The 26,681-nt window shown below is 38.3% G+C and overlaps 2 protein-coding genes across 6 annotated transcripts in view; one reads left to right on the forward strand and one right to left on the reverse strand.

Moving 5' to 3' along the window:
- Window positions 1-26,681, reverse strand: part of inaD (inactivation no afterpotential D) — a 2,962,486-nt gene that overhangs the window by 2,529,069 nt on the left and 406,736 nt on the right. The window lies entirely within an intron of this gene.
- LOC122416418 (uncharacterized) lies at window positions 2,282-10,652 on the forward strand. 3 transcript variants are annotated; one of them, XM_043429365.1, is made up of 15 exons: window positions 2,282-2,412; window positions 2,498-2,580; window positions 2,987-3,101; window positions 3,183-3,377; window positions 4,069-4,290; window positions 4,371-4,460; window positions 4,528-4,722; window positions 4,792-4,922; window positions 5,083-5,287; window positions 6,781-7,241; window positions 7,356-7,508; window positions 7,578-7,760; window positions 8,264-9,206; window positions 9,404-10,226; window positions 10,339-10,652. In XM_043429365.1, exons 3-10 carry the CDS (start codon window positions 2,994-2,996, stop codon window positions 6,841-6,843), a joined length of 1,209 nt encoding a protein of 402 aa, XP_043285300.1. In that variant the 5' UTR covers window positions 2,282-2,412; window positions 2,498-2,580; window positions 2,987-2,993; the 3' UTR covers window positions 6,844-7,241; window positions 7,356-7,508; window positions 7,578-7,760; window positions 8,264-9,206; window positions 9,404-10,226; window positions 10,339-10,652. The 3 variants fall into 3 exon arrangements, with proteins under 3 accessions (XP_043285300.1, XP_043285299.1, XP_043285301.1); XM_043429364.1 differs by lacking the exon at window positions 2,282-2,412 and having other exon boundaries at window positions 2,434-2,580; window positions 8,264-8,534; window positions 9,009-9,206; XM_043429366.1 differs by lacking the exon at window positions 2,282-2,412 and having other exon boundaries at window positions 2,434-2,580; window positions 8,269-9,206.

Genomic DNA, 26,681 nt, shown 5'->3' on the forward strand with positions numbered 1-26,681 from the left:
TTCTCCACTGTTTCCCCACTGTCACCGGAAACGGAAGTCCTGTTCCTTAATATTAACACATGCATTAACTTCGTTTTTGATTTGTTTTCGAATGAGCAATTTGAATAAAAAGTGATGGGCCGGACAAGTACGTTCAAGACGTATTTGAACATAATTTGTACCGATCCAATCGAAGTTGAATGTTGTGAATGATACCAGGGGATCCTGAAAGTCGGAGGGGAATCGATTCTTTAAAGTGTGTACCTTGTTGAAGTAACGAATGACTTTCATGTGAATTTTTAATGATTTTATTTCCATTAATTTTTTAGTAATTTTGATAAAACGTTGTGAGCCCGACAAGGATTCTCAACGCTCATTTGTCATTTTGCTTTCATTTGCTCATTTTTTTTTTCATTTGTTCATTTTTTTCATTAACTTTTTTCGTGAAAATAATTATCATGAATTACATTAAAGTTTCCAATTTGTTGGATAAATATTCCAAATTATCAATAAAAACTTGGCCTCCAATTCATATCATACATTTTTATACTACATGTAACTTGGATAGTACATTTTTCAATGTCTTCAATATTTATGAATTTTTTTGAAATTTTTTTATTTTTCTTTACAGAATTTTTTCGATTGTTTTTTATTTTTGTTGAATTTTTTTGAACTTTTCAATTTTTCGTTTATTATTTTTATAGAATTTTTTTCCTGGTTCTAAATTATTTTTGTATGTCATCCAGAAACAAGAGACCATCAATGTACTTGTCCCAACCTTTTTTCCCCTAGGGGAAGTTTATGGTTTGATATCTTGCCTTTTTTCTCAAAAGTTCCTCATTTATGTTATGACGGTTATAGGATTTTAGTATAAATTTCTATGAATTATTTGCTTAGTACATTTTTATAGATTCCATTCTCATACGAACATTTTTTATGGGATAATCTGTTTCATGAAATTATCAGCAAATAAGGGACCATCAATGTACTTTTCCCGATCTTATTTTCCCTAGGTATGATGTTCGGCTTATAAAGTTGGTTTCCACCATAAAAGACCAATTTTTCGTAAAAATTGTAGTGAAAATATTTCGTCACAAGTCTGCCCTTGAACTTTGGCGATTTTTTTCCTTATACTCTAATATGTTATGCCTATTAGGAACTCAACAGCATGGAGGAATCCGGGATGAGACCCGCGAAATGAATTTCGGTTTATAATGTTGGTTTCCACGTAAAAGACCAATTTTTCTTCAAAATTGTACTGAAAATATTTCGGCACTGGTTTGGTCTTGGACTTTGGTGATTCTTCTTCTTGTCTTCTAATATGTTTTGTCTATTGGGAATCCAAGAGCATGAAGAAATGCGTGTTGCGGGCCGAGATATGATTTTCAACCTATAACGTTGGTTTCCACGAATAACAACAAATTTCTCGTCAACATTGTACAGAAAATATTTCGTCACAGGTCTGTCCATGGAGTTGGGCTATTTTTTTTTCTTCTACTCTAATTTGCTATGCTTATTGGGAACCCAAGAGAATGGTAGAAAGCGGGTTGGGGGCCGAGATATGATTTTCGGCTTATAACGTTGGTTTCCACGAAAAAGGACCTATTTTTCGTCAAAATTGTACTGGAAATATTTCGGCATTGGTTTGTTCTTCCACGTTGGTGATTTTCCCCCTTATCTTCTAATATGTTTTGTGTAATAGGAACCCAAGAGAGTGAAGAAATGCGTCTCGTGGGCTGTAATCAAGAGACTCGGTAGAGTCTCGGGACAAGTACATTGACAGCCCTGTCGTCTGCTGGCCCGAGGCTCTCGCCGAGTATACTTTCTCTGAATAAAACGATTCGCCGTGGTGGGGGTAAAATTGGCAAGTGATTTTTTTGAATTACCGAAGTTATGAGTCATCTAAGGCTTTGAAAATTGAACTTTCAGCTAATTAAGAAATTCTCTTTAGATTGCGCCCAAAATCAACACGATCGGTGGCGTAATTGCTGAGAAAAAACTTTGCACGGGCTCAAGATTATGCAAAAGGTACTGACACATCACGAGTTCGACGTATACGTATACGCGTTTTGACGTAGTTAGTAGTAGTAGAGTTGTTGCCTCTACGCATTTTGATTGGCTCAACGATGTCGGCTCCTCCAGCTGCTAGGCCGACCGCGGGTGAGGCTCAAGTGTTAGAAGGCCTAAAATAGCGAACAGGCATTCTGTATATCTATATATGCGTTATACAAAATGCCTGTTCGCCATTTTAGGCCTTCTAACTATTGAGCATGGAGACTAGAGGTAAAGGATGAGCCCGAACGCATATGGCGGAATGGTAGGAAAATGGTCGGTGAAAGTGATGAAAGATCTCGTAGTTCGAGATGTATCCGCAAGCGATATCAGCGCCTGGTTACGAATAGGATACGTCTGTGAGGCTTGGCAGTTGTGTTGGTACAGTGACGTTTACATACTTACCAGTTACACAGTTACGCATTCTTATGTAAAAACGTGATAATCGTGACATTGTGAATTTCAGAGTAAAAATTATTTCAGAGTAAAAACGTTTCAGAGTAAAAACGTGTACTAGAGATCGGATTAATAAATAATCAACAAATAAAGGTAAGAAAACCCAACTTTTATATTATTTTTGTAACATCAATTCGCGAATCAACGGAAATATTGTTGACAAGCGTTGATATTGGCATGTGCAACCACTTATACTGATTCATCTTGTCAAATCATTATTTTTTTTTGTATTCCATGCTATTATTGCTGAGTTTCATTAAATAAATGCTAAGGTTCGCATGAATTGTAATCCTATTAGACTTTTGATGTAGCAAGTATACAGTGCATGATGAAAAAAATGTTTTTAAGGTTAAATGACGTTCGTTGATAAAGCCTGCTTCACCCTTTGTGTCACACTGAGCTCAGAATTCAATACTCAGGTGGCACTCTCGGAGTTCCACCATGGCACAAAGGGTTAAATCGTACCTGTAATTTTCAATTAGATATTTTGTGTTTTCAGTCTCGCCATGGGAAAATATTGTGCTTACCCTGGGTGTCGGACCGGTCGCTGTGCAGAGCGGTCACAGCGAAAGCGGTTGGGGAAAAGGCAGGCTTCAGTATTCAAGGTGCCAAAGGTAAATTGTCAAATCAAAATTTTTAAACCTTCTATCTTTAATCATTTAGTATTAACTAATAAATTTTGCTTCTTTTTACAGCATATGGTTCATCGCTGGAGTGAAGCAGTCCAACAGGACCTCACGACGGAGCAGTTCATATGTGAACTCCACTTTGCGGACAAGAGTGTTGTTCGAGAAGACCGTGTTGTCAGGACTGATGGTGTCATCGAAATGGTCCCTCGTAGCAAATATTTGCTTGTCGATGATGCAGTGCCGATTGCAGTTCAGAATAAGGTAAAATTCAGTGCTTTTCAATTGGAGATAAGTCTGACAGAGCGATATACTGAAACAATGCAGAAAACACTGCGAACAGTTTATCACAGCGCACGACATGCCTATTTTAATGAATACCTATTTGTATTCAACACTGTTGAACTGTATGTCCGTCTCAGCTGTAATTGGAAAGCACTGATTATATAATGAGATTATTTTATTTTTGATAAAACATTTATTTATACTTCGATTATCAATTTTACAATGATGGATTGCGCAATGCATATTGTAGTTGTAAGTAATAGTGCTAACAAAAACTTGATGAATGCCAATAATATTATATAGAAAAACAGTAGATGAATAATTATCAATTTGTTTAAAAGAGGTAACAAAATTTTTGAACCTAGATAAATCTTAAATTACTCATCTCAGTTACCATATTATCTCGCTCTTTTTTCTTTCTCCAATTTTCTCCAATTTTTCTTTCTCTCCCTCTTTTTGTTCATCATTCTATCTTTTCATAATTTCTATCCCTTCTCTCCATCGAGATTGAAGAAAGAACACTGATCTTATTATTATAAGTGATGTAGATATCACCGATTGAAAATTTCCGAAATTGTCAGTCATTACATTAATACATTTTTTATACAGACAACTCAAAATAAATCAAGGTTAAACAGTACTAATACAATAATTGTCAACTTTGAAATAGGAGAACGCTAATGACGCCAGCTTGCCGGGACTATCGAACGCGCCTTCAACTGGACAGATTGAGAACAATATCCTGGACGAAACTGATCGACGGGATCGACGGATGACGTGCAGTGATGGTGATGGTGACGATGATGGAGACGATCATGATCAAATCGGATTTAACACTTTTGGTGACCACCTTTTGAAGACGACGTCGGAAAGTTCGCTTGCCAGTAGTTTCGTGAGTATTATTATTTCGGTGCGTATTCGAAAAACGCTATTCTCTGCCTGATTAAAAGAATGACATATATTGTTTAATAGGCGTATGATGACGTGCGTGATGTACCGTTTGGGTACAACAGTGATGCAATGGACATCACTTCGGAAGAGCCTGTTAGCGACGATGTTCGGGTAAGCATTTATTTGGGCTATATATGTATGTGTGCATATATTTATTTATTTATTAAAACATTTGTAGGAAGAAGCTAATGATGAAGGCGGAGTATGCAGCGTTGAAAGTGTGATCGATCGACTCAAACAGGCATTGTTGCCCGAGAGTTGGTGTTGGACAATGAATCCTCGCGAGGAATCTGGCATCGTCTTCGTACAAATCGACAGACACACATTTCAATCGCGTATGAAACTTTTTCTGCATAACGATCTTTCTGTCACGGTAAGTACATTAAATGGGTTAAAGATAATTTTTATAAGCATACATTACATTGCTCACGTTTGATTGCAGATTCAAGCTTTCGACAGCGAGGTCACGATCGAATGCGGGAGAATTATGACATCCATTGAAGAAATAATTCAGTTTCTGCGTCACGCGGAAAATGGCATCGTGTGCTGTGGAGTTGGGCTAGAGAGCGAAAAGTATGTACACAATTATTAGTGGTATCGTAGATGAATGTAATACTATACCTGGCGTATGGAGAGATTTCTCATAATTCCTCTCTTTAATAACTAGGCCTTGAGACGCTATTACTGACCAATATTCACCTTTCAATAGTAGTTTCAATATTTCGTGTTGTAGGCGCGCAGAAAATTGTTCCGGCTTTGTAGGAGCGGCATTATACAGCAAGTTCGTGCCAATACCCCGGTGCACTGCTTGCAAACAAAGGCGCAAAATCCTACAAAATCGAAAAAATCGTCGCAAGACGGATGTTCGTGCTCGATACGCCCGGAGTAAACAGACATCAGAGCAGCGGCAACGCCAATGTCGCCGTTTAAAGCAAAAGGTAACATGTCATTATATTTCACTGAAAAATTTGACATACTTACCTAATTTGTTGGAGTTGTACCTGCACTATTAAGGAGCCTATATATTATTTACAGCCATTCTTGTTATGATATTAGCTAGGCCTTGATAATTAGTTGTGAGTCTCTAAAAACTAAAAATGGACTACCTCTTGTTCTTAGGCTTTCTTCATCTTGTGGTTTAACGTGATCTTTCAGTTGTTCAGTCGATAAAAATCCTGCTACACGTTTTATTTCGAGTGGGTTGATATTTGAAAGAAAATATGAGTTACACGATATTCTCATTTTATCAGAGAACAAGGTGTAACCTTTATTTTTCTCAAAAAATCAACGATGTAAACCGTGCAACCATTTTGCAGCTATATCTCTCGCATTCACTCAAGTGATAGATCACCTTAAGGAAGAAAAATGCTGAATACGATTTCATTGATTTTAAGTTTGTCCGGTCATACTAAAGACTTTATAATACTCTTCGACTTTTGAGGCTTAAGCCACAGTTATTTCGTGTTCTTCATGCGAGACTCTTAAATGTGGTGCCTCATTTAAATGTCAATATTTTCATACTGTCATCGTAGACTGAAAACTTAAAGCAGCAAGTTAGAAGAGCCCACGAAGAATGTGCTGCAGTCAACGAGCAAGCTTTAATTGAGGCGATTTCTGATTTGCCACCGTCTCAACAAGTTGTCGTCCAGGCTTGTTTGAGTGCGTCTAAAGTAAAATGCACTAACCAGCGACGGTACACGTTAGACTGGGTGTATGAGTGCCTTTTAATGCGCATTAAAAATTCAAAATTGTACGAGCATCTTCGTACGCGCAATATTCTTCCGCTCCCCTGTCAAGACACTCTGTCGAAATACATAAGCAAAATGGACATAGGCTATGGATTTCAGAAAGCAGTTTTTCAATGTTTAAAGAAGAAAGCTTCGCGGATGGAAATCGTTGACAAGAGGGGTATTTTTAACAGTGAAAATATTTTGGAACCGCTTTCAATGTCTCCAATGTAGTACGTAGAATGTCATGGTATAATAGTGTAGAATTTGATAATTTATAAAAAAACTTCATAAGAAAAATGTCAAGAATAAAGTTTGTTTGATTATACGAGCGCGTATTATATTGTAATGATACTAGGTTCATAACGCTTCGATATCATGGCAACGCATCGACTCATGGCGTAACAACCCTTTCCTACGTCTGTTTCATGATCCCAACTTGTCGCAAATGTAACCTGTCCGTTGCTTCGTTAGTAGTTAGTTCTACCTGTTACAACATTACTCCAATGCACCCCATTTTTTATTATCCATCCACAAATGTATTCGTTAGATGTTGCTGTAGTACGGTGCATTGTCAGCATTTATCAGATGCGCGTACAGTGTTACCGAATGTAGAAAGCGTAGATTTATTAATTTGTTGCTTGGGTAATTATATTTTCATAATAACAGGTTGTCAACTTATTCATATAAAATCTCTTTCACAGGTGTACTCCTTGTTGACGAAATGTCGCTCAGCGAAGCTATTAACTTCGATCGCAAAACAATGAACTTTAATGGTTTTGTCGATCTCGGCCATCATACCCCCATCGAACAACAGAACACTCGAGCAGATCATGCGCTTGTGTTCATGTTCCAGCCGTTTCGAGGAGCGTGGGTTCAAGTTCTCGGCTGTTTTCTGAGCAAGAACTCCGTCACAAGCCAAGTTCTTCACAAGCTCATCTTGGAGTGCATCTTGTTGCTTGGTGGCTCTGGATTTCATGTGGACGCTGTGACTATTGATGGAGCACAGTGGAACCGAGGAGTATGGAATTTGTTCGGAATCAGCGAAAACCAGTTATCTTGCGAACATCCTTTCGATCCCAAGCGACGACTTTGGATGATGTCAGATTTTCCTCACCTCATAAAGTGCTTCCGAAATGGGGTTGTGCAGTGTCCGTCATTCTCGGTAAAATAAAATTACTAAAAATAATATACTTGATTGGCGGCGAAATCTTATTATCTATCGGAGTTGTCGTAAGGATAATGACTACGAATTAAAATTTTTTGTTTTGGTATACAGACACCCGAAGGTATTGTCCTTCTTCGTCACTTCGAGGCTCTTCTTCAGCATGAGGCGCACACCAAGCCAAATCTTAGTGTTGCATATTTTTTGACATCGGCGCATTTGCAACCGAAGGGATATCAGAAGATGAACGTTCCTCTTGCATTCCAGGTATGAAAAAATGCATATGTATTACAATTATTGTGTGACCATATCGTTATAAATACTTTTGTGTTTTAGCTGTTCTCTGACCGAGTCCGAGTTGCAATGGAATTGTATAAGAATGATCCGACGTGTCCAGATTTGCACGACTGCCAACCAACGGTCAAGTTCGTTGAAGTGGTTGACAGGCTTATTCATGCAATGATGTCGCGTACACCGATCACCGCTATGCGTCCTTCGGATACGTGTCCACAGAAAAAGGTTCGTTGAAAAACTATTAGTACTGTATTTGCTACAAAACGATTCTTTGATTTCCTTTAAATTTGTCTGTACGATTCATTTGCATACGACCAAAACCTAAAAGATAAAAAATAATTGCTATGCTGAAGGAGAAAAAAGGGTCTGCCAAACAAATGTTTTAAGCAGCTCTTGCGCACACCTCCTTTCATTTAGAGAATTCAAGTACTCATAGTGAATTTGGCAATTGTGCAGTCGAACTGTACATTCAGGATATCCTAATTATTGGAACGATATCTGAAAGTACGGATCTGGCTAGAAGACAAGTGTTCCATTGACATTATTGGTATCACGATTGTTGTCTGTTTTCGACACAAATGGAACAGACAGTACTATGATGTGAGCACGTGACTCGATTAAATATGAGAGTGTGCAACCGGTCCACTTTATATGTCTTCCTTATTTGATACCCTTGTTAAAATATATATCTTGTTTAAAAAATATAAACTATGCCATATGACCCATAGCACAGCTTGCACGGCAATCATTGTGCAACACAACATATACCTGGAACCATATTATGTTACGGGAATAACGTAACAGGAAACGAAATGTACATGCGGAATCAACAAAGTCGAATGCTACGCTTGCAGTAAAACTGCAGCGAGAGAAGTGCATCAATACTTCCTACAATAAACATAATTATCGCAATGCACAATAAAATATTGCGACCGTATGGCGTGCCATTATGATATCATGTTGAAATGACAACAAATTTAATACAATTTCATAAATGACGTAAGTGAAGTACGTGTATGGCGTTTTTATTCGCACGCAGTACTTTCATCTGCACAAGAACGCAACTATTTCAGCATGCTCTATATTCCTGTGTACACACAAATGTACAATAAAATCCCAATCTATTCTTGGTATCTATCCTATTTGCTTTAACACGATTCTTATTTTCCATTGCTATATATGTTTAACTATTGAAAATTACTTGTACTGCATTAAAGTATTCGTATATTTTCATTCAGTACAAACAGTGTTTAATATGGTGTTGGCCTGACAAAGCTTACAATTAATGCACATTTTCGTGGCATGATATATCTGTTGTCATAATTACTCAGATATTGATAAGGAAAACAAGTAACTCCAATCTCTGGTGTTACGTTTGACAACAACGGGTTCAATTGTAATTTTTAACAAATTCCACTATTTGTAATTATTTTTCACAGACTTCTTGTAATACTAAAATTGTTATTAATGTAGGCCATTGAAGATTTCCTTCGCTACCTGGATGAATGGCAAAGAATCGCAAAGAAAGAAAAGTCGCCTTTCCCAATTTCAAATCGCACGGTAACGGGATTGAAGGTCACTCTGGGTGCCACGTTGGAACTTCTAGAGCATCTGAAAAGTGCCAACTACGAATACCTTATGACTGCTCGACTCAATCAGGATGCACTCGAGGTAAAAACTAATCGGAACCTGATAAAATACTCCATTTTTAGTATGTGGCTTCACATTCAAACCTACGTTCGTGCTTGTTTGGGTTTGTTTATCGCGATCACATAACAAAGTGTGCGGTAACACACTTTGTATTATTCAATTTAACAAAATATAAAAATGAAGAATATTTAGTAGTGAAATTTTTCGATTGCATGCAGCGCTTTTTCGGTATGATGCGAGACGCTTGCGGCAGTAACGACCCCATCCGGATCCAACCTTGTTTGCTCAAGTATACCGTCTTCTCAGCACGTACTCCCTCATCAAGCCGCCGAAGGGTGGTAACGTATGTGGTACTGAGCTACTGGAGACTCTAATGGGAACTAAAGAGTCCATGGCAGAGAAAGCTAACCATAAGAGGAAATTTCTGGAGAAGCTCGATGCTCTCATTGAAATCGGACAAGTAAACGAATCCACCGATACCTCTCTCACGGAATTATCTCAGCAGGATAGCCGGTATTTGGACATCGGGTCTCAATCCAGTCTTAATCATCTCTCGACACACGACTACGATGTAGTCAAAACAAGCGACGAAGTTCAAGCGTACATTGCGGGTTACGTTGCTCGAAAATGTATTCGGTTGACCAAATGTCACGCTTGTATTGATTGTTTGAAGAATGACGACAGGTGTGGTCGCGATAAAATTGTGGATCTTATGGATCGCTATGGTGGACTTGTGTGTCCGAGTGAAGAGCTCTTCAAACTTACGAAATGTTTGGAAGAGGTTATTCTCAACGTCGTGGGCACATTGGCGATCAAAGAGGACACTCTGTTCCAAATCATTCGAAGAGTTCAAGAGACGCGCAACCTGAACTTGGTTGGATGTTCGGAACATAAAGAAGACATGACAAAATACGTCATCAATTTCTACCTTTTGATGAGAGCAAATTTTCTGGCGGCTTCATTGAACAGGAATTGCGATGCAAAAAAAGTCAGGAGTAAAGCGTTGCGTAAAAACGCCAAGCTGTAATCTCATCGTACAAGGTAAGCATTATTGACATTTCAATTTAAAACTTTACTGGACACAGTTCTATAAAATTACTTTACAGTTATCGATACAAGGATTGACTAACTTAATGATGTTTTGTTTCTGTAGATAAAAGATTTGCTGAGGCTGTTATTTCAATGCCACAAACTACGAGTTCTATCGCTCAGTGGCAAGGAAATTACTAATCTACTACCCGCTATAGCTTCGTTAATTAATCTTGAACATCTGGACCTTGGTAAAAACAGTAAGCTCAGTGCACTCCGTTCTTCAAATACTTTTTTGCAATTAGCTCAGGAATATTTATCCGTGTTGAGAACTTCGTTATGAAATGATTGAAAAATTATAGATGTTGCTGTTCAAGTTAGTGAATCGCACTAAAAATAAAAAAAAATATCTACGAAATACATGATCGTTTTGAGTAAGTGAGAATTTGTATGTTGTGAAACGATGTCGAATTGTTAATAATCAAAATAAATAATATTGAAAAAAATTGATGCGAAAAAAATTGACATTTTATCGAACGGGGGTTCGTATATTTATGCGTTCCCTAAAGACTGCATGGAAATGCACTTTCCCGGAACTTGGGCGGTCGCGTGTGTGCCTCACGAAGCGCGATTGGGAGCCCGGACGAGGATAACGAAACTACGCCACCATGACCGAGCAAGTCGAAGACCTCACGATAAAGTTCGTATTCGTAAATGGATAAAGTGTCCCTTGAATCTGGCCGGCTCATGAGAGATCGAATGGATAAAGTTTTTCCACTCCACCAAATAGCTGAACGTAATATTTAGTAAAGAATGCCGTGCTCAATATATATTTTCGTTCTTGTGAAAAAATGGCGTTCTCATTATTTACATTTTATAATTAAAAATTACAATCAAAATTAAAAAATCTAGGAACACAAATAAAATTGATCTTTTAATCTTTCTAATCTTTTAATGTTTAGAAAAAATATTTAAGGAAAAAAAAAACTTCTGTAGAGGTATCGAACCCGAGCTGCACGGAATTCATCCACGACCCGTTAATCATTAGGCTATAACGTCTATTATAATGATGTTGAATTTTCTAATACTTAAATTTGTTGCCTTGCTTGGGGTTTAGGTTTAGTTCGACTTATTGATTAGTTTGAGGTTTGATGTAAATTCAATACAGTTTACTTTTTGTTCATAGTGTCTACACAAACGTTTTTCCTTGCAAATTGAATTTGCAATATTCACATTACGATTGTTTAATCGTAAATGGCATAGCGTAAAAATAAAACATTTGCAGTACAGATCATCTCCAAGTACATAAATTCCTGAAATATTATCGCCTCATAATAGAAACGAAAATATATTAAGGTGTGTCTCTTCAAAATCATAAGCGTTGCTAATATAGGAGAGAAATATACGACGAATTGGATTGACACTCCAAAATTCGCGCTGACGGATCCTACAACAGCAGCGCCGCCAGGCGGTAGAATTATCGGATCGTTCATCACTTTTATGGACCATTCCTCCAACATTGCGTTCGGGCTCCTTTACCTCTAGTCTCCATGTTGGTGACTATCACCGAAATGCCTCAATTAGATTTTTCCGGCGCTTCGCGCCGGAAAAATTTACTTAATGGTTAATTTGTAAACTACATGGTTGGCAAAAGTTGCGCTCCTTGGCTGGGCTACTCTGGGGTTTTTGACCTAAAAATTCCGTCTCTCCGGCGCGAAGCGCCGGAGAGACCCACCCATTTACTTCTCAAGAATTTTCTTTTTTCTTTGTTCAAATTAAAAAAATTGAAGAAAAAAAATTCTTGAAAAGTAAATGAGTGGGTCTCCCCGGCGCTTCGCGCCGGGGAGACGGAATTTTTAGGTCAAAAACCCCAGAGTAGCCCAGCCAAGGAGCGCAACGTCTGTCATCCATGTATTTTTTTAAATGTGTCACCAAAATACTCACTTGTCTTACATATATATGTATATTATTATGTACTACAGGGTGGGGAAAGGATCGGGAGAAGAGTGTGGGAGGTGGAAAAAGAGCTGGAGAGGAGAGAGAGGGAGGAAAGGAGAAACAATATAGTGGTGAGAGGGGTGAATGTGGCGGAAGGGGTGGAGTGGGAGAGGGAGATAGAGAAGATATGGGAGAGATTAGGAGTGGAAGGAGGCAGGAAAGAGATGAGAAGAATAGGGAGGGTGGATGAGGGAGGGAGGGGGATGGTGTTAATAAGGTTGGAGGGAAGGGAGAAGAAGGTGGAAATAATGAAAGCGAAAGTAAAGCTGAGAGGGAATAGAGAAAGGATAGAGGACGATCTGACAAAAGAGGAAAGGAGAATAAAATGGCTGGTAGAAGGGCAGGCATATGAGGAGAGGAGAAAAGGAAAGAGGGTGAGGGTAGGATATATGAGGATGTGGGTGGATGGAAAGGTATTGGTGTGGAATGAGGGAGAGGGGAGGTGCACGGAAAGTGTGGGAAACGAATGAGGGAAAGGGACGGGGGGGAGGCCAGGGATTCAGGTGGGTGATACAGGGAGCGAAGAGAGGGAAGGGAAGGGAAAGGGCGAAGGGCGGTATGGCGTTCGGGGTGAAGGAAGAGATCGAGGAAGAAGAAGGGGGGACAGAGCCGGGGGAGGAAGGATGGATGGAAAGAAGGGTGAAGTTGGGGACGGACTGGTGGATGATAGTGGGGGTGTATGTAAACGGGGACATGGAGAGGAAAAAGGAGCTGATCAGCCGGTGGATGGAAAGAGCAGGGGGGGGGAAGGTGGTGATTGGGGGAGATATGAACGTGAGAACTGGAAGGGAAGGCGGAGGTTGGGACGGATGGCGGGTAGGGGAGAGGGAAGCGGTGAGGAGTTCAAGGGACGAGATAGTGACGAAGGAAGGAAAAGAATGGTGCAAGTTCGTGAATGAGAGAGGATGGAGGATAGTGAATGGAAGTGTGGAGGGGGATAGAGAGGGGGAGTGGACGTTTGTGGGGGGAAGGGGTAAGTCGGTAATTGATTACGTAGTAGTGGGGGAGAAAGTGTGGGAAAGAGTGAAGAAATTGGAAGTCGTGAGTAGGGTGGACTCCGACCACATGCCGGTGGTAGTGTGGCTCAAGGGGAGGGGGGGAAGAAGAGGGGCGAGTAAGAAGGGAGTGGGGAAGAGGAAGGAGGGAAGAGGAGTGTGGACAGAGAAGGGAGTGGAGAAGTTTCGAGAGGAATTTGGGAGATGGGAATGGGATACAGAGGGGGTAGAAGAAGGATGGGAGGAAATGAGGGGGAGAATAAAGAGGGCGATGAGAAAGACTGAGGAACAGCGGGCAGAGGGGCAGAGTGGGGGATGGTGGGATGAGGAATGTAGAAGGGCAAAGGAAGAGGCGAGAAGGGAGCTGGAGAGGTGGAAGAGAGAGGGAAAAGAAGAGGAAAGGTACAGGAGAGAGAAGAGGAAGTTCAGGAGAATATGTGAAGAAAAGAAAATGAAGGAGAGGAAAAGGTGGGAAAGAGAGATAGAGGAGATAAGGACGGAGGGTGAGGTATGGGAGGTAGTCAATAGGGGGAGGAGGAGGAGGAAGGGGGTGAATAAAAAGATAAGAAGAGAAGAATGGGATAGGTACTTTAGAGAGGGGCTGGGAGGGGTAACAGAAAGAAGGGTGAGACTGGGGGAAAGGAGGAGGGAAGGGGAGGACGAAGAAGACACGGTGATAACAACGGAAGAGGTGAAGAAGGCTATAAGGAAGTTAAAGGACAGAAAAGCGATGGGGGAGGATGGAATTCCGAACGAAGTGTGGAAGTACGGAGGGGAGAGGGTAGTGAATAGCCTGAAGAGGATGTGCGAGAAGGTGTGGAAGGGGGAAGGGTGGCCGGAAGGTTGGAAGGAAGGGATAGTGGTGCCAGTAGTGAAGAAGGGCGAGGGGAAAAGGGTAGAGGAATATAGGGGGGTGACTCTAACGCAAACGGCGTATAAGGTGTACGTAGGGATCACTATAAAAATACTTCAAAAAAGTAAAAAAAGAACGCCAAGTATTAAAAAACCGCCTCTTTAGTTTCGAACATATTTTCAGTAAATGAAAAATTTCCTTTCCCATTATTTATTGCTAAAATGACATAGTAGGGAAATCAAGATAGGAAAAAAAATATGAGATCATTTTAGCATAGCCAAGAATTTTGAATAAATCAAGAGACTCGGTAGAGTCTCGGGACAAGTACATTGACAGCCCTGTCGTCTGCTGGCCTGAGGCTCTCGCCGAGACTATCTTTTCTCTGAATAAAACGATTCGCGGTGGTGGGGGTAAAACTGGCATGTCATTTTCTGGCATTGCGGAGCTCAAGAGATGTTTTGTTAAGCGAAAATTAGTTTGGAGACTAAATTTCAAAATCTCTTTCGAATGAGCCCGAAACCAACACGATCAGTAGCGTAATTGCTGAGAAAAAACTTTGCACAGGCTCAAGATTATGCAAAAGTTACTAACACATTTAGAAATTTGACATGTCTGTATATAATACCATCAAAGGCCTCATGTCCCTCGGTCTAACTTCGCGGCGGTGTCGCGGACTGACGTCACATGCCGAGAGCTCGAAAGTCACCAGCCGAAGTTTCACATCATGTTGACGTTTGGGGTTATGATGTTACGAAGTGCGTGCGGGATAACTAAAAATAATTTTCGTCATCTAACGAAGTGCATATTACTATTTATTTCGTTAAATTTTGTGATATAATAAACCAGTATCAAAGCGGCCGCGTAAATGTAGTCTATGATATGTGAGCGAAAAAGGATATAAAAAATGCGCGATGCATATGTCAACGAAAACTTCAAGATTTCATGATTTTGTTCGACTGGAAATAAGCGTTAACTAAAATAATCTTTCAATTAAAACAGAGTGCGAGAAATATTGTCCACTGTAAATATATCGTCAGTAGGCTAGGTTATATATATGAAGGCGTCAGATTATATATATGAATAAATACAACAAAAACACACAGAACTGTTAGAATGATGTTGTAAACTTTAATTGAATAAATGTTTTCTAATTTATTTCTCATGTTTCCCATATTTTGCTTCATATTCAGTTTGGCTCTGCCCTCTCCGATCCTTGTTTTCACTCCATCGGTTTGCAGCGGATCGATACATATCATTAATTAATTGCTTAATATGTGTCCTATGATTTTCTACTATTTCTTCATGCTGATTGTGGTAACGTGATTCAAGAGGTTTCCAGCTATGATCATCAATCTCACATTTTGTACATCAGATTCTCAAAACAGCTTCTGGTCTTGATATAAGTGTAGTTATTCTTTTTCCACCTGGTCTGTCGAGTAACAAATTTTGAAACTTATTCCAAAAAGTCTTTGGATGCTTTGTTTGCTGATCATATGAAAAGTCGAATCTTTGGAATGCAGTAGGCAAACACAAATTTTGACAACAATAATTATGAAATGACATGTATGTTGAGTATTCCCACTTTGCAAACTACAAATGTGGAATTATTAGTGAAAAGATTCATTACGCTAAGTCTACAGTTGCTCCGTTTTGGATGCGATCAAATATAATGCCTGCTAACATCCATGGGAACATACAGAATTTCTGAATACAATGTTCGCTATGTAATTTCAACGTAACATCATGACTTTTGCCAACTTTTCTCTATAATACTATAGATTTGGATTATTGAAATACAGCAAAAATCTGCGAATTATAAAATTGATATACTGTGCCACTCCTTTTACTTTTTAAAACTAACTGTAACATATATATGAAGTAAAAAACTCATCACAGAAGTCTTCAGTTGCTCATTTATCGATAGATTTTAAACTGCTGTCTTCAAAATTTATTGTGCAGATACATTGTATCGCAGCAGATACCTGCGAACTCTGAAAATTCTGTGCATAAATATGTGTGTTAAGTATCACCCCCTATCTTTGATTATGAGAATGAGTAATAGAACTCGGTTTAGTAAGTTTTAAAGTATTTCTTTTTAAATACTATTGAAGTTTGTATTACTGCGGTATGAAGCGAATACCTCCAAACTTTCATATTTTTGTGTCGCAGCATGTGTGCCAATCATTTAAATTCTTTACTCCAACCGTAACATGTAATCTCAAAAATTCATCACAAACGTCTTCAGCTTCTCTAAATTCCTAAATTTTCCGTTTTCTATTTTATTCTGAATTTTTAAACTTTTAAATTCATTCCTGAATTCTCCTGAAATTGTTTTTCTCCAAAACCAATGCAGATACCTTAAACGTCTTTGAATTCCGTTGCTCCTGTTGAATTAAGTACGCTCAGTTTTTTTTGCTTCTTTGAGTTCTGACATAATAAATGTTTCCGGGTGCCTTTTTTCAGCAACTATCAAACTGTAGATAATTGGATCTCAGCGGTCACTTGCAAACTTTGGAAATATATTTCATCGGGGACACGTTTTGAATGACACGAAAACGTCTAGATTCAGAATGCAAAAGCAACATTTAAAAAGGGCCAATTCCGTTGGATTTGTTGTGTCTTGAATTTGATCTATCTTTCCTCTTTTCCTTTATTTTTCCTAACGTTATCAGCCGAAAATCATATCTCGGCCCGCAACACGCATTGCTCCATGCTCTTGAGTTCCCAATGGACGAAACATATTAGAAGACAAGGAGAAAAATCACCAAAGTCCAAGAATAAACCTCTATCGAAATATTTTCAGTATAATGTCGACGAAAAATAGGTCTTTTTTCGTGAAAACCAACGTTATACGCCGAAAATTATAAACAATTCATAGATATTTAAACTAAAATCTTATAGTCATCTGAACATAAATAAGGATCTTTTGAGAAAAAAGACGTGATATCAAACCATAAAATTCCCCTAGGGAAAAAAAAGGTTGGGACAAGTACATTGATGGTCCCTTGTTTGCTGATAATTCCACCCATAAAAAAAACTTTAAACAAAATTTTTTTTTAATTGTAAAAAAAATTATTTCATAAAAAAAAATACAGAACAATTCGACAAAAATTTTACAAATCTTGAAAAAACGTTATATTAAAAAAAAACTAATCTGCATCTATTTTTTAAAGTGTCAAAAGAATCAAATAACAAGTAAAAAATAATAAACCGAAAAATCGCGCTTGAAATCATTTTGGAAATCGATGCCTCATTCTTCTTAAGAGATTCGAACAGCTAAATCAACTGAAAAAAAATTCCATCTAATTTACGTGCGGCATTAAAATTTATTATATTAATTCGAGGCCAAGTATTTTCTAATGAATTGAAAAAAGTTACCATTTGAATTACGTGCAGCACTAAAATTTATGATATCAATCGGTGGACAAGTATTTTATTAGTAACTCCAAATTTTGACATTATTAAATTCTTCTAAGAAGCTTTTAAATCCAAAAGAATCACATGCAAGCTAGTCATTTCTTACTCTATGGTGGCAGAGACTTATAAGAAAATCGATTCTTCTCAGACTTTCAGGATCCTCTGGTATTATTCACAACATTCGACGTCGATTGGATCGATACAAATTATGTTTAAATATGTGTTAAAAGTACTTGTCCGGCCCATCACTATTCATTCAATAAAGAATCAATCATAAAAAAACGAAATGGCACGGCAGAATCTCGTTAAAAGTTTGTTGAAATGCGATTCATTATTAATTTTATGTTTTTAATAATAGTATAGGTTAGTTCTTATTCCGAATGGAACTCGTTCGCTGGAAGAATAAGTGGGAAGTAAAAATTGCCGTCATCGAATGTAAACTGCAGAGTTATTTTGGAAGCTTGAACATATACATTATGTACAATTTTTTTCATTTATCGATGCACAATAATATCCCTTCTATATTGCGGAATAATTTGTTTCCGTTTTTTATTAAATTAGTGCAATTAAGTAAAAATTACTTGAAGTTAATTCTCTCAATTCCCTCTGCATGAATGCTTGTGATCCATCAGTTCTAGACAAGCTCTGACTTTTATTTGAATAAACAATTTAAACGGAAAGTGATGGGCCGGACAAGTACTTTTAACACATATTTAAACATAATTTGTATCGATCCAATCGACGTCGAATTTTGTGAATAATACCAGAGGATCCTGAAAGTCTGAGAAGAATCGATTTTCTTATAAGTCTCTGCCACCATAGAGTAAGAAATGACTAGCTTGCATGTGATTCTTTTGGATTTAAAAGCTTCTTAGAAGAATTTAATAATGTCAAAATTTGGAGTTACTAATAAAATACTTGTCCACCGATTGATATCATAAATTTTAGTGCTGCACGTAATTCAAATGGTAACTTTTTTCAATTCATTAGAAAATACTTGGCCTCGAATTAATATAATAAATTTTAATGCAGCACGTAAATTAGATGGAATTTTTTTCAGTTGATTTAGCTGTTCGAATCTCATAAGAAGAATGAGGCATCGGTTTCCAAAATGATTTCAAGCGCGATTTTTCGGTTTATTATTTTTTACTTGTTATTTGATTCTTTTGACACTTTAAAAAATAGATGCAGATTAGTTTTTTTTTAATATAACGTTTTTTCAAGATTTGTAAAATTTTTTTCGAATTGTTCTGTATTTTTTTTTATGAAATAATTTTTTTTACAATTAAAAAAAATTTTGTTTAAAGTTTTTTTTATGGGTGGTTTCGATTTCTGCAGAGAATCATGTTACACCTCCAACTGTACCGGCTAAAGATCTTTGTGACTTCAAGCGTTCCCAGAATGATTTTGCGATTCAGATATTGTTATTCTAATTTAATGCCCAAATTCACTGTCAAAATTACACACAAACTTGGCGTGGATGGTTTTCAAATCGAAGCTCGGGAAGACACGATTAATCAAATATACTATTCAAAATTAATGGTTTGATGAATAAAATAGATTCCTGAGATAGTATATAGATGATAGAGATTAATGAAGAAAATAAAATGATTAGCAAATATGAATGATTTAATGAATAATTACACAATACATAGGCGAATGGATTAAATTATTGAATCAACAAACGAATATGATGTTGAGAAAGTATGGTTTTAGGAATAAAAGAAATAGACAATCTGGTGAATGAATCAGAGAATAGGATACAGAATACTTGTGATGATCCAGTATATGGATAGGTAGACAAGTAGAAAATTCATACGTGGCTGGATGAAGGATAACAAAATAAGAAACAAATGAATTAGTGGGCATTGAAATTCGCTCTAGATGCAGACGGATGGAGCATTAGGATTCCTTCGCCGAGCTTCCATTTGAAAACCATCCACGCCAAGTTTGTGTGTAATTTTGACAGTGAATTTGGGCATTAAATTAGAATAACAATATCTTAATCGCAAAATCATTCTGGGAACGCTTGAAGTCACAAAGATCTTTAGCCGGTACAGTTGGAGGTGTAACATGATTCTCTGCAGAAATCGAAATTTATTCAAAATTCTTGGCTATGCTAAAATGATCTCATATTTTTTTTCCTATTTTGATTTCCCTACTATGTCATTTTAGCAATAAATAATGGGAAAGGAAATTTTTCATTTACTGAAAATATATTCGAAACTAAAGAGGCCGTTTTTTAATACTTGGCGTTCTTTTTTTACTTTTTTGAAGTATTTTTATAGTGATTTCGCTTTTTTTTTTAGAAGAGTAACAATTACTAAATATTTTGGAAAATTATACATTTTTTCTTATCTCCAAAAAATTTTTTACAAATGATTTGTTTAAAGTTGAGTAAGTACCTTCAGGTGGCGAAAGCACTCAACGCTATTAAATAGTTATTTTTTCTACGTTGATGGACAAAAATTGTTTAGTCAATTTTATATGATGTAAATCTTGTCTATATTAGAATGGTCTTATATTTTTTTCCCTATCATGAAACAAATAATGAGGAAGAAAATTTCAAATTAACAATGATAATATGTGAAGATCATTCAAAACTAAGGTTGCGGTCTTTCAATATTTGTCGCTCTTTTTTTTTTACTTTTTTTCAAGTGTTTTTACTACCGGGGAAAAATTTTCGAATAAAAGACCAAAAATGTTCCGCGCTCTTTTTTCTTCTACTAGGCCACTGGTTCAGATCTCGGATGCAAGAAGTCGCATTTTGAAGGGAAGATATTCACCTTTACTTTGGTTCATTCGAAAAGTCACTACGACCCTTTTTACGGGTGCTACGTCATTTCGAAAGACGTTGATTTTTGATTTGTTGGATTCTCCTTTCAATTGGACCGCGTTTTCACATGAAATTTTTTTTCCTCAATTCCACGAGCGAATCCTCAAAAGTTGAGGTTTTAGTTTCAATTTTTTTTATTGGAAACGATTTTTTTCGCTCAATCATCGCGTTTTTAGCGAAAGAAAAATTTTGAAAATTCCCGCGTATCGTGAGAAATATTAGATTGCACACGATATTTCAAGCATAAGAAGAGTTGCGTCAGCGATTGTTTATTTACTGATTTTTTTTTTACATTTTCCTCCGTCCAATTTCCAGTGAAACTTCAAGTACCTTGATTGTCGTAACTCTGAAACAATGTGGTTTTTTTTATGAAATTTGAAGGGAGAGAAAAGTTTTACCTTCTATTCAATTTCAGCTCATGAGAATGTTATCAGATTTTTAACATTTTTTACTTCAAACAGTTATGGATTGATCTAGGTTTTTCGAGAATCATGAAGTCGTATTAGAATATCCAAAATAGAAAAAGTATCATTTTTGTTTTTGAATTTTTTATTGAACGATTTCTTTTATAAGACATGGCATGAAGTACTGAAGAGCATTCCTGAAAAACTCGTAGAAAAGATACCGTGGATTGCGTAAAAAGCATCCATCAAATGTTTGTCTCATATCGAAGAAACTACCTTTCGTATGCAGCACTTTTTTCCCAATCCGCAAAATTCACAAGTTTCTAAAAAATGAGCATCGGCGTCTCATATCAGGTATAACCTGTTGACTGGTATATACAAAAAAAAAAGTCTGGTCAGTTCTGGTAATAATGTATCATATGCGTACATATTGAAATCTCGTTTTTAATTTTCAACCGATTGGGACGAAAAATGGTTTACAAGGGTTTTTTGTGTCACTGAATCGAGTTTCGGGCTTAATTTTTACCTTGAAGGAGGTGAAAATTGAGCGTTAAGGCTGACTTTGTTAGATTTTTCAATGGAAAGTTATTATGCGATATTACCCGAAAATTCCAAGTTCCACACTAGACTCTTTTGTCGAAATAAAACTAAATTCACTATCCCCAAAGAGATGAATAATAAGGGTTGGGGTGAAATTTTCAGATTTTTCAATCAGAAAGTTTTTTATATTACATGGAAATTGCAAGTTATTTAGGACACTAAACTATTTTATTGAAATGAAAAAAAAAAATCACTATTCCCTAAGAGGTGAAAAATAAGGTTTGAGGGTGAAATTTCCAGATTTTTCAACGGGAAATTTTATGCTTTTCCACATAAAAACTATATGTTTTTTGTCGAGCATGACAGTCCTTTATCAAAATAAACCAAAACTCCCGATCTGCCAAGGGGTGAAAAATGAGGATTGGGGTGCATTTCGATAGAAGAGGCTAGTGTTCTAAAAAACTCGAAATTTTCATGTAATATAGCACAAAAACTCCCTATTAAGAAATCTAAAAATTTCATCCCCAAACCTTATTTTTCACCCTTTCGCAGGTAGCGAATTTTATTTTACTTCGATGAAAGAATCTGGTACCCTCAAAAACGAACATTTTTTATGTAATATATCATAAGAATTTCCCATTGAAAAATCTGAAAATTTTACCTCCAACCCTCATTTTTCACCCCCTCGGGGATCGTGAATTTTGTTCATTTTCATCCTAAAAAATTTGGATTTTCCATGTAACATAACATAAAAACATGCCGCTGGAAAATCGGAAATATTCACTTTCAACCCTCATTTTCATCCTTTTCGAAGGTAGGTACATGAAAATTAAGATTGGGAATGAAATCAGCAACCTCGAAAATCCCCAGAAACAAATTTTCAGGTATTTTGGTAATTTATTGGCTCGTACCAGTTTTGGCACGGAAACCAGAAAAAAAAGCTTACCAGTCAACCGGTTAATAATAAAAAATCAAATGAAAAAATGAAATTTTTTCCACTGTGTATATTCTAATACGGCTCTATAGTTCTCGAAAATTCCAGATCAATTTATTAACGTACAATGTAGAAATTTTTGGTTGACAAAAATTTGCAAAAAAATCTGATAAAATTTGAATGTGTTGGAATTGAAAAAGTAAAATTTTTTCTCGCAAATTTTCCAAAAAACCCCATTGTTTTACTGATTGAAATTTCGAACTGTGCGAAATCAGAAGGCTCCAAATTCCGAAAATCCAGCCGGTACTACATAAATATAGATATATTGCACTAGAGCGATTCTCGAAATTTCAAGCCATCTGATTTCTCACAGTTCGGAATTTCCACCCGGCCCCGTTTTACTGCAGTTACCACTATCAATGTATCCGAAGTTCCGCTGAAAAATAAATTAAAAAAAAATATATCGAAAAATTGAGGAGACAAAATGTTTTATCTGAACTTGCGGCCCAGTTGAAAAAGAAATCAAACGAACCAAAATATCAATGTTTGTTGAAACGATATAGTACCCGTAATGAAAGTCGTAGAGACTTGTCGAATACATCAAAGTAAAGCTAAATGCCTTCCCTTCAAAATGCGCCTTGTTGGATCCAAATATCCAAACCAGCGGTGCATTAAAAAGAACGTAAGAACATTTTTGGATATACGTATAGATCTCTCGCCACGTTACGACGAGTGGGAGGGAGAGGGAACGAGTGTACGCGCGCTGTCTCTCGCGCTCGATCGGGCGCGAATAGAGGGGATATCGCGTGCAGTGGACTGGGCGAAACGAAACGGGACAAAAGTCACGTTTCGTGCAAAGGACGTATGTCCAAAGGTAATCAAACGCTACTTAAGTCTTTCTGACTCTAAGCGACTAGCGCGTACCGAAACACTCGATTTTAATCGTCTAAATCATCATATCTCGGGATTGAATGAACGGATTTACTTGCAACATAGATCAATTGAAAGAGAAAAATCGTAAAAAAATCATCATCAATTTTCAGATTTTTAACTGCAATGGTTTATCCGTGAGAACAGTTTGAAAAACTTTATGACGTCATAAATCGACATATTCGCGTATATAAGAGTGCGGCAGGGCTCGCGCTGATTTTTCTTTTACACTCTCGTTTTTTTTTTAATACTTGGCGTCGAGCCGCTACCGCGTCTCTTGATACTGGCGGAAAGATTGAGGATGGAGGTGGAGGGGAAGGGGATGATGCCAAGGAGTCAGGCGGGATTCAGGGAAGGTATGGGAACAATGGATAACGTATACGTACTGAACTATTTGATAAATAGGGAAATAACGGAAAGGAGGGGAAAGGTGGTGCTGTTGTTTGTTGATTTGAAGGCGGCCTTCGACTCGGTGGATAGGGCGAAGCTGGTGGAGAGTATGAGGAAGAGAGGGGTAAGGGAGGGGCTAATTGAGAGGTGCGAGGAGGTGATGAAGGAGACATATGCGAGGGTGAAGGTGGGTGGGGAAAAAGGGGAGAAGTTTTGGACAGAGAGAAAGGGGTTAGGCAGGGGTGTCCGCTGAGCCCGCAGCTATTCACGCTGTTGCTGGCGGACATGGATGAAGAGCTGGAAAAAGGGCGGTGGGGAGGGGTGGAGCTGGGGGTGGGGGGAAGGTATATTCGCTGGCGTATGCGGATGATGTGGTGTTGTTAGCGAAGGATGAGGACGAGATGAAGGGGATGATGAGGACGTTGGAGAGGTACATAGAGGGGAAAGGGCTGGAGGTGAATACGGGAAAGACGAAGGTGACGAGGTGTAGGGTGGGAGGGGAAAGAAAAAGAAAGGTGGTATGGCAATGGGAAGGAGTAAGGATAGAAGAGGTGAATAGGTATACGTACTTGGGTTATGTGGTGAGACCGAATGGAAGTCAGGAGGAGCAGGTGGAGGAGAGGGTGATGAAGGCGGCGAAGATAATGGGGAACGTATGGGGGATAGGGAAAAATAAGTTTGCTAGCGATTGGGGAAGGAGAGTGTGGCTTTTCGATAAGTTGGTGTCGCCAGTAGTGGGTTATGGAGTGGAGATTTGGGGGTGGAAGGGAAGGGAGATAGTAGAGAGGCTGCAGGAAAGGTATTTAAGATGGGTGCTGGGGGTGTCGAGAGGGGTGGCGGGGTATATGGTGAGGGAGGAACTGCAAAGGGATAAGCTGGAGGTGCGAGCGGGGATGAGAGCATGGGGATACGAGAAGAGATTGGAGACGGGGAAGGGGGGAGAATTGGCGAGAAGATGTAGGGGCGAGATGAAGAGAAGGGCAGGAAGAAGGCAGGAAGCAGGAGGATGGGAGAGTGAAAGGAAGGAGTTTTATTTAAGGATGGGATGGGATCTGGAGGAGGTGGAGAGGAGATGGGAGAGTGGGGATATGAAGGGGGAGAATATAGTGAGGGAGGAGAGAGTAAGGCAGGAGGAGGGGAGATGGGAGAGGATAATTAACCTTTTAAGCGGCAATGACGCCATATGGCGCACATTTTTTCTGGGCCCAAAGCGGCAATGACGCCATATGGCGCACATCGATTATCTCGTGATTAAGTCAATCAATTATCACCAAATTTGATACTCGGGGGTTTCTGGGGTCGCTGATTACGAATCCGCTCTCAAAATTTCGAAATTCGAAATGGCGGATCCAATATGGCGGCCGAAAATGCAAAAATTCATTCGAATTGGATAAAAATTGGTACTCGGGGGTTTTCGGGGTCGCTGATTACGAATCCGCTCTCAAAATTTTGAAATTCAAAATGGCGGATCCAATATGGCGGCCGAAAATGCAAAAATTCATTCGAATCGGATAGGCATTGGCATTCAGGGGTTTTCGGGATCGCTGATTACGAATCCGCCTACGAAATTTCGAAATTCAAAATGGCGGATCCAATATGGTGGTCAAAAATCCGAAAATTCATTTGAATCGGTCGAAATTTATTATTTTTCGGGGTCGCTGATTACGGAGTATATAAATTGAAAATAGAAGATTCTCTATGACACATGAATTGATCATGTAAAATTTTTGCAATGGCACCTTTCTCTTCATATTGATTTTATATTAACCCTGAGTTTTTCAAGTTTTATATGTGAATAAATGTAACACAAATACTATTCAAAATTGCCCCGTGCATGGTCGGCATATGAGATATTGTTTTCGAATTATAAATTTTGAGGACGGATTCGTAATCAGTGACCCCGAAAACCCCCGAGTACCAATTTTTATCCGATTCAAATGAATTTTTCATTTTCGTCCGCCATATTGGATCCGCCATTTTGAATTTTGAAATTTTGAGGGCGGATTCGTAATCGATGACCCCAAAAACCCCCGAGTACCAATTTTTATCCGATTCAAACGAATTTTTTATTTTCGGCCGCCATATTGAATCCGCCATTTTGAATTTCGAAATTTTGAGAGCGGATTCGTAATCAGCGACCCCAAAAACCTCCGAGTACTAAATTTCGTAACAATCTGAATACTTTTTTTTTCCCGCATTTTGGGCACTATGAGGCGAATTGGTTCTGCCGCTTAAAAGGTTAAGTCAAGGAGTAACAGGGATTACAAGTTTGTGAAGGAGAGAGGGATCCCGGGATATTTGAAAAAGGGGTGGAAGGAGGAGAGATGGGGGAGGGTAGCCAGGTTCAGGCTAGGGGACGAGATGAGAGGGGGGAGGTACTGGGAGCACAGGGAAGGGAGGGAGTGTAGGATGTGCACGAGTAGCAGGGAGACGTGGGAGCACGTGATGGAGGAATGTACGGGGTGGGGGGCGGAGTAGGGTTGGCAAAGTATGAGGGAAGAGGTGTTGGGAGGGAAGGGTCAAGGGGAGGAGTGGATGAAGAAGATTGAGGAGTGGAGAGGGTAGAAGGGAGGGAGTAAAAAGGTGCAGCGGAAACGGAGGTCGCGCGCGGCGTGCAATGGTGTAAGAGGAGTGAGGAATGTGTGTGGGTATGAATGATCTCTCTCTCTCTCTCGAATTGGAGCGTGTATAGGTTAAGGGCGAGAAGGCAAATAGGCTAAAGAGAAGAAGGGTGTAGAATAAGGAAATGTGTAAATTATGTGTAAATTATGTATATCGAGAAATGTAAAAAGGTGTTAAAATGGAATGTTAAGGAAGTCGAGCTGTAACCCGAAAGGGAAAAATAAAGGCTATATTATTATTATTATTATGTACTACAGAGATCGTTGCTGTATACGTGATTTTATTCAATAAATGTTTGCAAAGAAAATAATGTGATTATCTCGACGATATGAATTGTATATATTGAATTTTCGTTACCTCGCTTTATTATTGAGACGCGCGCATATCGACGTTTTTTCATCGTCGCGTGAAAATTTTTAAAAAATACATATATTCATATATATTACATTCGTACATATATATTAACGTAGTACGAAGACCTTTCTTGAACACACATCGCGACTTCCGCTCTCAGTTTGCAACGACAAAATTGTACATACGCATATTGT

Source organism: Venturia canescens, chromosome 9, assembly GCF_019457755.1.
Source record: "Venturia canescens isolate UGA chromosome 9, ASM1945775v1, whole genome shotgun sequence".
NCBI lineage: Eukaryota > Metazoa > Arthropoda > Insecta > Hymenoptera > Ichneumonidae > Venturia > Venturia canescens.

Bases quoted from the DNA above. Each gene is read 5' to 3' on its own strand.
- LOC122416418 (XM_043429365.1), top strand. From the start codon at position 2,994: ATGGGAAAATATTGTGCTTACCCTGGGTGTCGGACCGGTCGCTGTGCA. The intron at 3,102-3,182 runs GTAAATTGTCAA...TTCTTTTTACAG, and splicing joins CAGTATTCAAGGTGCCAAAG to CATATGGTTCATCGCTGGAG. The intron at 5,288-6,780 runs GTAACATGTCAT...TCTCTTTCACAG, and splicing joins GTCGCCGTTTAAAGCAAAAG to GTGTACTCCTTGTTGACGAA.